This window comes from Asparagus officinalis, chromosome 6, assembly GCF_001876935.1.
Source record: "Asparagus officinalis chromosome 6, Aspof.V1, whole genome shotgun sequence".
Taxonomy (NCBI): domain Eukaryota; kingdom Viridiplantae; phylum Streptophyta; class Magnoliopsida; order Asparagales; family Asparagaceae; genus Asparagus; species Asparagus officinalis.
Window position 1 is genome coordinate 77,810,308 of NC_033799.1, and position 17,214 is coordinate 77,827,521.

Below are 17,214 nucleotides of genomic sequence, written 5' to 3' on the forward strand. Positions count from 1 at the left end.
ATGAGCCTCCTGCTCACCCGCATCCTTCTTTGGTGCTTTACAGACCGAAGACATATGGCCCTCCTGGCCGCAGTTCCAACACTTCCCTTTGATAGACCTAACCTTCGAGTTCGGCCTCTTCTTCACTGATTTCGACCGATTCCTGTTCTGGTTCCCTTTCTTCTGGCTTCTGCCTCTCTGCTCGAAACTTAGGGCTGAACCTAAACCTTCTGATTTGGACGATTTCCTTCTAACCTCCTCGGATAGAATCATACTAACAACCTCATTCAGCTTCAACTTCTCTTATCCCATCGAATTGCTGATTGCCGTCACACAACCTGCCCAACTATCCGGCAACTGCGATAGTAGTAGAAGGGCCTGCACTTCGTCATCGAACGTGATGTCCACGGAGATAAGTTGATCAACAATCGTGTTGAACTTGCTGAGGTGCATCGTGAAGGACCGTCCTTCTGCCATCTTGAGGTTGAAAAGAGTTTTGACTAGATGCACCTTGTTTGCTGCCGACGGTTGCTCGTACATCTTCGCGAGCGCTTCCATAAGCCCCACCGTCGTCTTCTCCTTCAGAATATTGTGGGCTACTGATTTGGCGAGCGACAACCGGATTTGCCCTAGAGCCTTCCTATCCAATACCTCCCAATCACCATCTGACTCCGTCGTCTTCTTTCCCTTTTCCTTGCCCAGAAACGGGCGATACAAGTCCTTCTGGTACAGATAGTCCTCCATCTGCGACTTCCAGAAGGCGAAATCCGATCCGTCGAACTTCTCAATCTTTGATTTGCTTTCCTCTGCCATGGCTTTCACACAAATTGCTGAACGAAGCTCTGATACCAGTTGTTGGGGATTCGAAACAATCAATCGAACCCTTGCCCTTCCGGACCTTGTGTTGAAAGTAGGAAAGTAGGAATAAAACCACAAATAAAGATCTAACTTGCAAAAAAACAGTAAAGGAGATGAACACAGAGATTTAACGAGGTTCGGCAACGTGCCTACGTCCTCGGGAGCCACACCACACAATCTTTCTATTAATTGAAGAAGAAAATACAAGCTCTCAAACAAGGGGTAAATCTCTCTGAGATTCTCTCTCTCTTAGCAGCCAAAAAACTCCTTTTTTTTATGTCCTACAAACCCTAGAAACGTTTGGGTATTTATAACAAACCCCAGCGGGCGATTCGCGGTCGACCGCCGTGCCAAGGCCGGTCGACCGGCCAGAGAAAAATCTGTTTACAGGGTCCTGTGCACATTTGCGGTCGACCGCAGCGGCCACGCCGGTCGACCGGCCAGAGCGACAGAAACTTCTCAGTTTCCTGCAGTGCACGCGGTCGACCGGCTCTGCCACTGAGGTCGACCGCACAGTCTTCTGACTGTTTTCTTCGTCTTTTCGATTGCAGCTTTGGGTCTACACACTTAGACTAACATGTTCAATCTCAAAGGGAAAAGTATATATCCAGCTTTAATAAAACCAAGGGGAGGGTCTTGTGCAGAACTTGCTTGAATCTTATCCTATTCCTAACCTTTTAACTTTTCTATGCCATAACCATCTTGGTGAAGCCTTGAACAAGGGCATAAAAATATTTGCACACAAAAGTTTAATCGAAGATTCATATATTTATGATCTGAAAATAGTGTCTAAGATAAGAGCACCGAAGATGGTATCTGGCTCAATTTAACCCCCTAGCTTTACCTACAGAAGATTTTTCTAAAATACCCATGTCTATACGGTATATATATCTCATGTTGACTAGGTAGGAAAAAGCTCTAAGAAACTCTCGAACTGCGGGAAAAAAGCTCTTATAACGTCATAAAGAAACTCATGTAGAGAAAACAATTATTGTTGCCCAGAGAGATAATGATGAATCTCCACACAAATTACGTCAAAATGTTTTTACTATGTCGTGAACTTAAACCTTTGCGAAATCAGGATGTTCTTGTGTGCCACTACGAAACTTGTCTAGGCCGTTATTGCTAACTAGATTAAGCCAGTAGCCGCTTGAGCAATGCACTTGCTAAAATGCCAACCTAATTAGATGTCAATTTTACTATCTTAATATGGGGTCGAATTCAAGAAAGTTGCTTTTCTCAGTAATAACACGATTAGATCAAAAAAAAAATAGAAGATATACTAGAAAATATAAAAATTAGGAGGTAATTTTTGGAATAGAAAAGATTTGAGAGGTATTGAAGTGCAAATCCCTGATGATGATAATGATGATGATGGCATAAAACTTGTAGTCAGATCAAATCATCCTGACATGTAATTTACAGTTACACAAACCTAAATTCAACATGGAAAAGAAAGCAGATCCTCACAGTTCCTAAAAGAGAATATAAGTTCAACAAGTTGTTTACAGTTTACACCCAGGGGGTGAATCGTTTAATATTAAGAGTAAGAAGAAGTACATGAAACAAAATAGGTGAAATAACAAGCTTGAAAAATGTAACGGCAATTTTCCAATAAAGTCAAGCATATCTCATTGGTAACAAAAGCTTCATATCAAAGAAATTATAGCTACTCAGGAGTAAAATATTAGATAGGACGTACCTTATGGATGAGATCAAGATCATCCTTGTGATGAAAGCAACTAGGCCACCAAGGTTGGAGCTGATGATTTGAAGTTTACAGCTGAAACTGCCAAAAGTCCAGTAAAAAGTCCAGTAAGAAGCCATCCAGAAAGATAAAATCTTCCCACACGATACTAGAAATACTGAAGCAAAGCCATGGATCAACAAGATAAGGAAATGTTGTCCGTGTTTTACAATGAAATATCAGTTGACTAATCACAGAAAAGCTTTAAACCGTGAGGCACGAGAACTACAAAATTGCAATATGGACATAAGAGACGGATTTTCTATTGCATCTCGATGCTTGTTTACAAAAGATAGGCATATACTGATTCAAATTTGCTATAAGATTCTTGTTCAAATAACGGATGGGCATAATTATACAACAGTATTTTCATCCCAATTCGACTACTGCAGAACAACACCACCACCATGCGTTACATCATATAATGCCCTTTGAAAATACGCCATCAGCAAAGGTCATTCTCAACACAGCCAGCATGACTCTCAAAGTCTGAAAATTTTGCAACTTTATATATCTGCAGCAAACTACTCTTGTAGTATGTTTCTAGGTCAGAATCTATTCAAAATTCAGTAGATCCCTCACAAAATCTGGTCTTTGTTCATCTTCCTGTTTGAGAAGCAAAATATTTCAGGTTGCCGCACATTCTCTGCGAGCAGTCTCATTCATTGAGAACTTGATCATAACTATTGAACCTTGAAAATATAAAACATGTTAGAAGCATCACTACGCTGGAGCTAAAGGTTGTTCAACTTTCTCAATGATTTGCAGATAGAACTCCCAAGATGAATCATTTTTCGTTATAGCTGGTTGTCCGAACGGGTTTTCTTGTACGTAGAGTTGGACATCATTGGCTTCAGATAGCCGTTCTAGATAGATGCGAAGATCTCCTCCTGGCCCTACTTGTAAATAAACAGTTAGAAGAAATCATAGAGAAATATAACTTTGTGACATGGAGTTGAGATTCTCACCTAGAGAAGTGTCATTTTCATCATCGAAATGGTAAGGGTATGGGAAGATACCAGTATTCGGCTACATAAAGTTGAGAAAGAAAAAAATATGTGTTATTAATAAAATAAACATAACTGACACGAGATGTAAAAAAAGATGAAAACTGGAACAAGATAGTGAAGAATTTACTGGATTGCAAAGAGCTTTGTATGGAGAATCATCCACAAGTAAGGTATTTGATGGTGAATAATCTCCCTTCTCCCATGGAAGATCACTTTCTTCTTTTAGCCATAATTTTTTCAGTTCCTTCAAAACCAGTGGTTTATGCACATTTTCTCGAGTTTTAAATCCAGTATATGTACAGTGAGATTGATCCTGCACAATTGAGAAACATTAAGATATCGTGCAAGATGAATAGAATAGGGCTAAATGTACCAAGCAAAACAGTATTGCCATTTATAAGAAGATTAAATGTCAAAAGTGATGCATTTCAAGATTGATTACCCAACAGAATAGGAGCTTATGCCTATTATCTCCCATAATATAATCAAGAGCACCATCAACATTATACCTGCAGATATTTTAGCATTGTTATCCATCATGTTTAGCAATTAGCACTGAGTAACAAGATTGTATAAACCAAATGTTTAATAATGAAAGGAAGAGTAGAATGTCAATAATATTGAATACATACTTTCTCCGTGAGGACCAAACTCCTATTTCAAATGTCTCGAAGCAGTACTTCAGAAAATCATCACAAAAAGGCCTTTTAAAAACTGATAAAAATGGACAAGGTGTCCATCAGCATCAAAATTTCTAGCATGGGTATATAATGCAATCTAAATTTTGATAATGTCAAACTCACCAGCTTTTCCCCCGACTTTCTTCGGAGCTTTATGGACATTACGGTTATCAAGAACAAAATCTGCAAGTAGTCCATTCAAATCAAGGACAATAAGTTTTTTCCTTGTACGACTGGCCAAATTTCTTTCTGGTTGCAGAAGCACAGCCTCTATTTCCTTATCTTGGAAGTTGATGGGATCTGAAATACAACTACTCTCTATACTCTGCCTAATCGATAGAGATTTAGCTTCATTCCTTGGATTGTTGCTTATTACTTTTACATCACAAGAAGACGTGGCATTCAAGTCATCCTTTTTGCAAATTCCAGGCAATGTATTGTTAGATTCAACGCCACTGCACACCTTCTCAGAATGATTATCAGATGACTCATCTGAGTGGAACTTCTTTTCTGTTTGGAATGAGAAATTAACTTCTTCCTTTTTACACAAACTTGAAACTGTTTTTTCATTAGGTTCAGCCACAGAGGAAATGTCATGAATGACACCTCTAATTGGTGAAGAAAGTGCTTTCAGATTTCCTTCTGCAGAAATGCCAGAAGCTTCTGGCACCTTATAAGACTCATCAGTCAAATCCTCATTAAGAAGTGCCCATGCATCTTTAGACCCATCCTGTTCATGAATAGAATGTTCTACCTCTTTATTCATTGACTTTTGAACTTCCTCAGGCACAGATCCATTTCCAGAATTAACAGCTATAGAATCCCCCATAGCTTGCAATGTAGCATCAGAAGAATCCTCATGGACCAAAGTTGAGTCTTTATCAGGTTCCTTCTCCTCAAACACCTGAGTTTGTACTGCATCAGCAGTTCTTGATACATAGCTTTCTACCTTACTAACTAGTGGTTCTGGTTTGTCATTGAATGACTCTTTACACTGACTCTTATTTGTCACATCCCTCCCCTCATTACTAGGTAAAGCCAAACCATCAGCAGAATTATGACCTTGAATATCTTGCAATGAAGAAATAGGAATATCCTTATCAAGAGAAATATTAATGAACTTAGTTCCCCCATTATGGCGGACACATTTTATCTGATCTGAACTGGTAGTTTTCACCTCCGTTGAATTTGAATCTATTACAGTAACCATATCATGCTTTATCTCAGGATGAGCACCTGTACTTATTAATATGTTTTCTTTCTTGATTGTGACGGAAATATCAATAGGGTGTACAGAAGTGCAGTTATTATTACCCTTAGCATCCTCCTTATTGGTGTTTGGTGCAATGATAGATGGATCAGCACTGTGGTCCATTGCCATGTCTAACTTACTATCTGGCTGCATAGCATCAACAATGTTCACAGTATGCTCCGTTAAATTTGAATCTATTACAGTAACCATATCATGCTTTATCTCAGGATGAGCACCTGTACTTATTAATATGTTTTCTTTCTTGATTGCGACGGAAATATCAATTGGGTGTACAGAAGTGCAGTTATTATTATCCTTAGCATCCTCCTTATTGGTGTTTGGTGCAATGATAGATGGATCAGCGCTGTGGTCCATTGACTTACTATCTGGCTGCATAGCATCAACAATGTTCACAGTATGCTCCTCTTTTTCAGTCATTTGCTTCTTCTCTTCTGATTCAAATCCTGCAGAGTAAATGAGAAATAGATATTCTTGAAAATTTGAGGAAACTTGTTCAGACACATTATAAAACTACAGCCTTTAGCTAGCCCAAGAAAGTAAGCTTTCTGACTGTTACAGTAAAACACATCATATTCATCGTCATATTAATAATTTATGTTACCATGTGTTAAGGCTTATAATAGATGGCTAATGACTATATATACTATCAGAAGATAAGGGGAGGACATGCAAATACTATGTTGTCTTGATTACTCTGAATTGATAATTGACGGAAGCTGGTGATTCCTATCGACAAATGCATTATGTATCAGATGATTGAACAAAATATTTATGTGCCATCAATGAGAAGAACTCATACTTCCAGTCACCAGCTTATAGTACAACAAAGCTATCAAAAAATTCCAAATTTGTAATAAACATTTGTGTCATCGGTCCACAATTCTTGTCAAACTGATGCTGGAGGTTTCATTCAAGAAATGACATGAGAAGATATGTTGCCTTCCAGATATAGGACTTCATCAGAGAACCTTTTCCTAGGTAGTTATTAATCATTACACTGTTTCTAGACTTTCTGAAAGAAATGTTCATTAAGAAAACAACCCAGTAAATGAATCTCATGAAAAAACTTTAGGCAGGTAGACATCTACAACTTAAACTCACATGGAGTTTGAAGTTAAGGAAATATGCATGTTTCTGCAGTGTACTCAGCTGGAGTGAGACTTCATTCTTCCAGCTAGCAAATTCTTTGCAAGTCTCATGGTGCTTATCCACGCACAAAGTATCTCATATAGCTAAGTATAACCTAAGGAAGAGAGATGATGGTTGTCTTCTATTCCTACGAAGCCATGACGATGGATAAATGGCAAACTCTCCAACCCAAAGCCAAATCTAGAATCAAACAGTTTGGTGCATTAGGATTACGATATAGTTCACAACTAAAAGTTCATCTCAGAATTTCTAAGCATTAAGCAGTTATAAGATTAGCCATTTGCAAACAGTATTGATTAAATTCATTTAAGGACATGCTTGTAAAGTGAAAACACAATAAACATTAGATAAGCTAAACGCCAAACTCTACAAAGTAGAGGGAAAAATATCTAGATAAGATGCACCTGAGAGAATCATAATAAGCTCAAACAAAGAAGAAAAATCCTACACTTTCACATAACACACTCAAAGGAAGGTTCCACGTTTGGTGCATACAGTTTCCAGTATACTCCACAAGTAAAAGTTTATCTCAGAGCCTTCGGAGCACTTTACATTTACAATTACACCATTTTCTAAAGGTATTGAATTAAATACATTTAAAGTATTGCCCTCATGCAAAAGAATTATAGGCCTGCTTCTACGGATAAAGTTACAACAAACATTAAATAGGCTAGAAGCCGAACTCAACAAAGCAGAGGGGGAAAAAGAGATAAGTATGCATTGAGAGAATCATAATAACTTTAAAGCAACGAAACAAAATCCTACAGTTTCACATAATCCACTCAGAGCATAGATCCATATTTGTTGCATCAGGATTCCGGTATAATCCCAATTAGAAGTTAATCTCATAATTTTCTAAGCAGTGTGCAGTTATAATATTCCTCCATTTACAAACGGTATTGAATTAAATGCATTTAATGCATTGCTCTGATAGAAAAAAATTATGGGCGTGATAAAATACAACAAAATTAGTATGCAGTTATAATAATCCTCCATTTACAAAAGGATTGAATTTAATGCATTTAGTACATTGCTCCGACAGAAAAGAATTGTGGAAATGCTTCTAAAGATAACATACAACAAACATTAGTTAGCTAAACCCAACAAACTAGAGGAGAAAAGTTCTAGATAAAATGCATCAAGAGAATCATTATAAGCTCAGAACAAATAAACAAAATCCTAAAATCTTACATAACCCTCAAAAAGCAAAGATCCATGTTATAAAGTGCATAATTCCCAGCTAAAATATCCTCACAGAAACCAATAAGAGTCATTAGAGATATGCTAAACGAAGAAATACTTCCATCAAGAACATTTCTCCATGAAATCACACTAAAGCTGAGTAAGTCTTCTGTTTTTGTATATTCCATCTCCCGATGAAATTCAACAATACATAGACCTCTTTTAGAAGCATTTGTTCAAGATATTAGATAAAAATATAGCAGGAAGAAATATGTTACAGGAACCACAATTAATCCACAAGATCAATATAATTAATCGGTAGCTTTAAGGCCTTACTATATTGACATAGATCTTGTTCATTTCCCTCTCTACAATGTACTGCACAATAAAGTAGACAGCTTCATATTCTTCTCTCTACCCCTATTTCTCCCCTAATTAAATTTCCTCCTTAACCTCTATATACTAGCTGTCTGCAAATAACCGACACCTCCTATTATGTTAGCCACGGGTTTTATGATGCCAAAATCTCCTTCCAAGAATGCAGCATAAACCTCAAGGTTTTTTTTTTGTCAAACGTTTAAGGAAGAGGGATGAAGGAGCAGCATGAGCCTAGTTAACCCGTTTATTATTTATTATTCTGGTTTAAGTGATTAGCCAAGATTCGTTTTTAATCTTTGTACTCTTCTTGTAGCGCTTCAGAATATAGAGGATCAGTACGCTTTCCTTTATAAATAAAGGTTTTATCGTAACCTGTCTAAAGTGGTGGACTAGTAAACCTCTCGCATTGAGGGTTAAAACATTTTAACGCCTCTAGAGGGATTACCTTAACCCTTCTGTATCTTTTATGTTTGACAACTTAAGACGGGTTAGGGTTAACTTACTTTATTCCATGAGTAAGGATTATGTGTTTGGCAGGCGATGAAGGGGTTAACTCTCCTTAACCTCATTTAACCCATTACCCCCCCAAAAAAAAGAACAAAAAAGAAAAAAAACCTAAAGGGCGTTTCCAAGGACTATATATCGTAAAGAAATCACATATGACCTGATATCAATTTTTGTCTTTCTTCGGAAAATTCAATCAGATTCGATGACGGAATCTTTCACCAAAAATGCTGTAGTCAGAAAACTCTGCATGCTAATTCTCCAACTTATTCTACAAAAAGACTCTTCTTTCCTAAAATAAAACATCTAGCTCAATAAAACATGCATTATATACCTGAATAAATTACGTTAAAAAAAACACACCTCACTCAATCTCAACATAGAATTATTTAAACAAGAAACAGAAATTCAAAACATACCTACTAAAAAACGCTCCAATCAACTTCGTTTTTCTCAGCAAAGCAACCGAAACCCAAAAAATAAACTCCCAAACAAAGCGAGATTCAAAGTAGATGTCCGCTCGAAATTACTACGGGAGGTTTGAACCAAAAAGATCGAAACTTTGGAATCGGAATCTCACCTGAATCTAGGGCTTTGCGCTTCTGCATCGCTTCGAGTTCCCCTCTGCCCTCTTTATTGAATCGGACACTACTATTTTAGGTCTTCAAGACTTTTCTTCGATTTTTTTGACAAAATTTATTTGATCTTCCTTAAGATGCGCCTTTTCGAAATTATAAGCTAACGTGGTCCTTCTATAAAGACAAAACAGAACTGGGACTTTTGGGGGTTGAGGAGTCCAAGACCGTTACTTGGTTCTCAAAATGGAGCTCCATACCGGCGCGAGCAATGTGGACTTTTAACAGACGGTTAGATCTGACCGTTCATTTAGTGTTTCTATTTTTATGGACGGTCGGATCTTGGCGGAAGATTGGGACTTCGTTGTCCGAATCTGATCGAAGATCTGCTTCGAACAAAGTGCCATCCATTTTTGGCATAATTACGATGCTGTCACCGGCGAGAGAAATTTATTTATAATATTAAAATTTGCTTATTATTTTAAAATTTGCTTATTATTTTGACTCTTAAATTGAAAAAGTAAACTCATGTTCATCTGTATATCATTATTACCCTTCTAAATCAATATTATGATATGAAAAACATACACTTTCATATAATGGTTATGAATCTCGTATCACGTCGCTAGTAAAATTTTGGACATCTTGGTGGGCAACCCCGTCAAGGTTGTCCATTCTCCCATCAACGAAGCGTATCCTTGATAAAGGAACTTGGTAGTATTTAGTAATCCAACATGGATAAAAGAACCTAATCTCTATTTTCTTCGTGAGTGAAGCATGTTCAAAACATAGATACGAAAGAAAAAACAATTGTTGTCCTCAACAAAAACTTAGTAGTATTATTATCACAAAGAGCAAATGGAACAATAAAACTATGGATCAAAATATCACAAAGAGCAAATGGAACAAAACATACCTCAGGCACCTGTCTCTTCTTCTCCTCTTTTCTTTCTTTTATATCTCCTATTTATAGAATTATATGTTCGTTTCCTATTACATAAACAATATTTATTGCTCACTTATTATTATTATTATTATTATTATTATTATTATTATTATTATTTACTCTTCATGGGAGGTGAATGGTGCATATGCCAGTTAAATTGACATTTCTGGGAAAACGTTCCCGTTACAGCCGTTTTAGTGCTAAAAATAATCTTCAATCAATAGTAGACAAGTGTCCCGTATTACGCATAATCGAGCCAACTCTTCACTTCAAGATAACCAAAGACCAAGCTCGGACGACTCGACACGTCAACATATCGCAAGAACGACTCAAAAAACATTACATGTCAACTCTTGGCTGGGTCGACTTCTTGACCAACCTACTCAACTGACCATTTAGCTGACATCTCGCGAGGGAGACTCAAAAGGCGGTACTTCTCGACCCTCTACCGAACGAATAGAAAGGTGACGACTACCACGAGGCTTGAGCCCCTTCCCGCATACTGATAGTCAATCACCTCACAATAAATGTCATTAAATGCAATATGGGCGACATCATTCCTTTGTCCTCAATAGTCTTTATGACACATCGGACCACGTCGGCACCGCACTCCCCCAATCACTTCATATTAAATGTTGAAGTGACATCTCCTCCACTCATCGACCAACACTCGTGAAGGAGATGCTGACTTGGCTGTCGGCCCATACTCGATTAAAATTACCATCCTACCCCCTTACTATCACTATAAATAGGGGTACTATTTTCAACAAAAGATGTAAGGTCCTTATCTCTACCCACTGTACTTAAGAACTACAGTTTAGTTACTTCTCCACTCAAAAATATTACTGATTTGATCGTCGGAGGAACAACCGGGGAACCCAACCCCCGCCTTCTTATGATTTGTCACTTGTGTTGGGAAGAACAACCCACCTCAGAACTGGATATTCTGAGGGTCAGAGAACCTCCGTCAACTAAGCAGCTTCTTTTATTGACTGTTTGATATCAGTCATCAACAGTTCCTACAACCAAGAGGGTGTTTGGGGAGACATTTTTTTTGTTAGACTACCTTTCAAGCTAGCTCTTTCATTTCTAGATGTTTGATAAAATGCCAAATAAGTTAGTTTATAAGCCTCACCCGCTTTTAAAAAGCTAGCTTATAAATTCATTTAAAAAAAGCTAAATTTGACCAAACAAACTACTACCCTAGTCATGCTGTCAAAACAATAATAATATAAAGCAAATTAAAGAGTTAGAAAATTCAGGCCTGATTGGGAGCAGTCGTGATATCACTGCCCTAGAAGATTAAGGACCCACCTATCGCCCTGGCGCAGTTTGTCCTCTCTCCCCTAGCGGTAAAAACCCCCGGAATCGGCCGGCCTCTGCACTCGGGCGTGAGACACAGAGCTTATGCTCAGACGAAAACAGTTGCCCAGAAAATAGAATATGTAAATATGTAGCCGAAATCTTTTCTTGGAGGTATAAGAGTAGAGAAGAGAAGAGAGTGTAGAGATTTTCCTCTTCGTTGGTGTGATTCTGAATGAGCTCCAAGCCTCCTTTTATAGGTGATGAAAGGTGTAACCCCCGCTGAATCCAAGGGACCGTTACGCACGGTTAATGCTTCCGTTACCCGCATGCAGCCGTTACAAAATGTGTAAAACGTGCAAAAATGAAGGCTTGAGAAGCAAAAGGTGTGCGGCTGCGGCGTGCGGGCGTGGCGTGCGTGCGTGCGTGCGCGTGTGTGGTAGAACCGCAAAGCCCACAAAACCCAAAACACTATTCAAAGCCCAATAATGAGAGAACCATTATATACCCTTTACTATTCATCTCATTTTCCGATGTGGGACTATTCACAAAGGCAAAATTGCCTTTTCATGAATAAGCTTCCAACAATACTAAAGTGAATTCCTATATTTCAAAGATTCATATAAACCCATAGAAACTATGGAGCCTGTAAAATAAAATAAGACAACAGCTTATACTTCTTGTATTTCAAACTGTGCAAATAGTATAGTCCTAGAATTACATACGTGCAAAATTAATGTTAAATCTAAAGTGATAACCGATAATACACTAAAAAACAAGGCAAAACTACATACGTGGCACCCTCACTTTAGTCCCACATAGACTAGCGTGAAGAAATGTTAGATGTTTAAATAGAGAAAAGACGTGGGCCCGCGGGTGTGACAAATGGTATCGGAACAATTGCCGGTCGGAAGTGTGGAGCTAAGTGCTACACCGCATGATGCGGTGGGAGCCACCTCTAAAATCCACATCGCCTGACAAGTGGTACTGGGATGTGCCAATTGTCATGTCATGACGACGATGACGTCGTCTTTGTAAGGTGGGGTGATTGTGAAACCCTCACTTTAGTCCCACGTGGACTAACGTGAAGAAATGTTAGTGGTTTAAATAGAGAAAAAGCGTGGGCCCTGGACGTGACAATATATTAGTTAACATATTAAAAGAGGGAGCCATAGAAATGGCATGATGAAGATGCGGCCACCAACTGCAAGTTCATGCAACTATTCATCCACAAACCCCACATGTACAACCACATGGCTTTAGTCCGGATCATTTATTCTAATAATAATAAAAATTAATTAATAGAATGTGGGCATATAGCTAATTATTTGATTAATTAAACAAATTAGAGAGCACTGTAGAGGAATATGGGCGCCATGTGATTTGTGAAGGAGGTACTGTAGCTCTCCTGGGCTTTGGAAATTGATCAATGATTGAATTAGGATTATGGTCCACTACTTCCTTTGCAAAGCATGTAGGTTAAGGTAATGATTTGATGTGAGATGGGCGGTTTATTTGGGTACTCGTTCGCTTATATTAAATGATTTTGTCATTTTATATACATTTAAGTTTTATTTTTAGGATAAATTACACTTAAATACTTAAAAGTTTGCTCGACATTGCACCAAAATAACCTAAGCTTAAAACCCTATACTTAATTAATTAAAAGTTTCTAAAACTTGCACTTTGGTGCCTTAAATGTCCAATCCAATGCAAATGTGAGGATATCGCCCTCAAAATTCTCATGTGACACTCAGTTGTTATTTTTAGAATATTTTAATCCTTAGTTAACTCTTAATTTCTGCTAAATTAATCGTTACTATCAGATTTCTATCTTAAGATAGAATTAGAGTAGGATTGACGTGCTTAACAATATTATTAACAGCAAAAGGGTATACATGACATTATTAATACCTTTTACCGATCTAACAAAAATTCGAGGAATACACCGGGGTATGCTTTGAGCGAGGGAAGGGATATCATAATGTTGGAGAATTGGAGAAAGGATACCAAATCTTTATATTTTCGGTTTATCTAACACCATTACGAGGTTAGCTGAAAATTTGAGAACATCTAGAAAGTTTCTAAATATACTTAAGGGGTCTACGTGATATTTTCAAAGTTTACGGGGTTTATCTTAAAATCGGCCAAACTCGGGGTGTACCCCTACCCTAGACCCCCCTACACACTCCTAAACACTATAAATAGCCCCCTAGGGCCTTGCTTTTGAGAGGAGGATTTTTGGAGAGCCTTGGCGAAGCCCTGCTGCAGTGAAGAGTGGTCGAGCGCTTCAACCGAGGAGGAGAGGTCTACATCAGTCTTCATCACCCATTCCCCGTCAGATCCTTAGTATTAGCCCTTGGCGTTAATACTAAGAAGAGCTAATATCTCGCTTTAGCCGAGATTGACGCTTTAAGCTTCTAGATCTCACGCGGATCGACGAAGCTCTGTCCGATTTTTCTGGATCAGAAGCTTCTAGATCTCACGCGGATCGACGAAGTTCTGCTTCTATATCCCTTCGCGGATAGACGAAGCTCTGCCCGATTTTCTCGGACCAGATCTGAGTGCCCCGGTGGTCCACGGATATCAACATCCCCGTCACAGGCAAAAGACCCACGCAAGCAAGAGATGATAAACAGATCTTGCGTTTGTTTGAAAGGAGTTGTATTTCTTTTGTTTTCATTGTGTAAGAGTCTTATAAAAAGGCTATCTTTTTGTTTCATTGTAACGATTGAGGTTGTAATGAATGCAGCAATGAATACAGCAACTTTTTCCGTAAACAAGCTGGCGACCATAGTGGGAGCCAACGGCATCGCTACCGACGCCGTCATGACGCAACCGGCATTCAAGATCCGGGTGAATGAAGAGTTCGATCAACAGAAGTTTGAAGAAGGCCTCTTCTCCTCCTCCTCCTCCAGATCCGCCTCTCCGAACAGGCGCAGGAAGGTAACCTCTTCCAGAAATGTTCGCAGGACCTTCGGCTCCTCTTTCATAAATGTTTGCAGGTCCTTCGGTTCGAAAATCCAAGACCCCGTTGCCGCCTCTGCACTTGCACCACGTGACGTCCCCGCATCGTCCAACGTGGTCGAGATCGCAGATCCAGACTCCTCCCTCGCCAAGGAGATGGCTTCTGAAGACGCTCCAGCATTGTCAAAGAGAGCACGCCAAAGACGGCGACAACGCCTTGCTCGTCAGCTGGCCAAGGCTTTGGAGCCAATGGAAAGAACCCGTTCTACTCTCGAGGAGCGAATCCAGAAGCGCCGTGCCTTGCGTGCGCATGCCCGGACCCTTATGCGAAAAACACAAGAAACGCAAAGGGAAAAGGCAGTTAAAGAATCGCCGAAATCCAAACGAGTTTGGATGCCAAAGGCCAAATCAGCGCCTAAGGCAAAAGCAGGCGACGTTGCTCTCCGGCCTTCGTTAACTTCAGATCCCAAACCTCCGATGAAGCCCTACCGCAACGCACATCTCCCCAAGTGTAGGAGTCCTCCGAACAATCGTATCGGTGCCCTGCCCAAGAATCGGGGAAAAGCACTGAAGGAACTTCAAGCCGACATCCAGACTGGGGGTCGTACACGACCTCCTAACAAACGGATTCCTACAACCCCGCTCGGCTTTCACCCTCACAAAGGTGTGATTCCAAACGCGTGACTCTTGCAGACGCCAACAAGGCAACGATTACTCAGAAGGAAACGCGTCGGACAGACGAATGCGTTATACCTGAGAACCCATGTGAGCAGCCGATAGGTTACTCCGACCGCAGTGTCGATGAGTTGTACTATCAGGCTGGGGGTGCGAACGAATCTCAAAAGAAAAGTACCCGAGAAACGGAATCTCACTGGCCGTGTACCAAATTTATCAGGGCGGTATTATCAACATGTAGCTGCCCCCAAGACCGTTCCGCAGAGGGTCTCGATATTCGAGGGGATCTTCGATGGAACAACAAAGCCCAAATCAGGGCATTTCCACCAAAGAGGATCGGTTGCTCGAGATGATGAATTCCCAGAAGTTACCATCAACATGGTCAACAAGGGAAAATCCCCGATTGTTTCAGGAGGCTCCTACCCTAATTTCTCTCTAGGAAGCAGAGTCAGTTCGAGAATAGCTCAGCTTCAGCTAGAAGCCGTCGGATATAACAATTACCATGGGATCCATGAAGGAATCCTTTCCGATGATGAATCCTCAGATTCATATTCTGCGCTCGCCTCTGACGATACAACATCTAGCATAGGGCAAGCTCGAGAAGTGCTCATGGTCAATACAGACCAGATAGCCAAAATCATTGAAGAGGCCCTGGCTAGGCAGAAGGAAATCTTCAAGATCGAAATAGGAATGGCTATGCAGGAGATGAGGCAAATGCACGACCAACAAATCCGAGCTTTGTCAAATCAGCTAGTTGAATCCAGCCGTCGCACCCAGAACGCCGCAGTTGACAGCGATCCAGAAGTGGAGAAAATCATCATAACCGACGCATCACCCAAAAGTACTGGGGGTGGCCCCACTAAAAATAACAACGCTGGGGGTGGACCCACCAGTGATGGCAACACTGGGGGTGGTCGTCTTACTCCTCTCGAAAATCGTTCAAGACAGGATAGAGATGAGGCCGAAAAGATGAAGGAGCTCGAAAGAAAAATTGAAGCCCTGATGTCTACTCGAGAGGTGAAAAGGGCCGGCATTCCGTGTCCTTACCCGAAAGAGTGGGACTCGATCCCGTATCCGGTAAAGTTCAACCTGATCAACTTCACGCCGTTCAACGGGAAGGACTCGCCCACTCAACATCTAATCTATTTCAAGTCCCACTTGGGGGTGATCTCCGGCAACGAGCCTTTGATGGTTCGGTCATTCGTTGGCACCCTTCGCGGGCCTGCCTTCGATTGGTACCGCCGTCTCAAGCCCGGAAGCATCAACAGCTGGGAGGACTTGGAAGGCATGTTTCTCGCCCATTTCTTCGATGATGACACCGAGGTGTCGATCAGGACACTCTTCGATGAGAAACAAAAAGGCGGAGAGTCGGTGGATACCTTCATCAAACGCTTCCGCAATTAGGCAATGAACTGCAAAGATCCCGTCACGGAGGAATTCATCTTGCAGACGTGTCAGAACAACTTGTCCATTAATATCTTGGACGTTATGGGAATAGAGCCGCTCAATACCTGGAAAGATTTGAAGGCTCGAGGAGAACAGGCCGAGCGATTCCTCAAAAGGAAGAAAGCCGAGAGGAGCCAACTGATGGTCAAACCTCTGGATTCGGATCTCGTACCTCATGATGAAGGGGACGCACCTACAACGGTTATTGACGATGATCAAACGTCACAATAGCAGTCCTGGGAACAACAGAAGACTTCAGATCAAGAGGCCCAGGAAGAGTACTCGTTCAAGGACGAAGACGTTCCCACCATCTTCGAATCTCTTCTTGAAAACGACAAAATCAAGCTCCCACCCACCATGAATCAAGAGGAAGCTGACGATCCTGCAAATCCGAAGTACTGCGCGTACCACAGGAGGATCCTCCATCCCACCGAGGCTTGCTTTGCTCTCAAGAATAGCATTCAGACCTTGGTCGAAGCCGGCGTTATAACGCTAGGGTAAGCCAATTGAGAACGGCAACACTCCGAAGAGTATACGAGTATA

At 40.3% G+C, this 17,214-nt stretch overlaps 1 protein-coding gene across 1 annotated transcript; it reads right to left on the reverse strand.

Moving 5' to 3' along the window:
- Positions 2,826 to 9,439, reverse strand: LOC109844534. Its single transcript, XM_020413604.1, has 7 exons — positions 9,341 to 9,439; positions 4,398 to 5,990; positions 4,227 to 4,308; positions 4,037 to 4,103; positions 3,722 to 3,907; positions 3,553 to 3,613; positions 2,826 to 3,480 (listed from the first exon to the last, which is right to left on the reverse strand). Exons 1-7 carry the CDS (start codon positions 9,366 to 9,368, stop codon positions 3,308 to 3,310), a joined length of 2,190 nt encoding a protein of 729 aa, XP_020269193.1. The 5' UTR covers positions 9,369 to 9,439; the 3' UTR covers positions 2,826 to 3,307.

Coding starts and splice junctions, on each gene's coding strand:
- LOC109844534 (XM_020413604.1), bottom strand. CDS start 9,368: ATGCAGAAGCGCAAAGCCCTAGATTCAG. Junction 4,104..4,226: donor GTTTGGTCCTCACGGAGAAA/GTATGTATTCAA, acceptor AAATATCTGCAG/GTATAATGTTGATGGTGCTC. Junction 3,908..4,036: donor ATAAGCTCCTATTCTGTTGG/GTAATCAATCTT, acceptor TCAATTGTGCAG/GATCAATCTCACTGTACATA.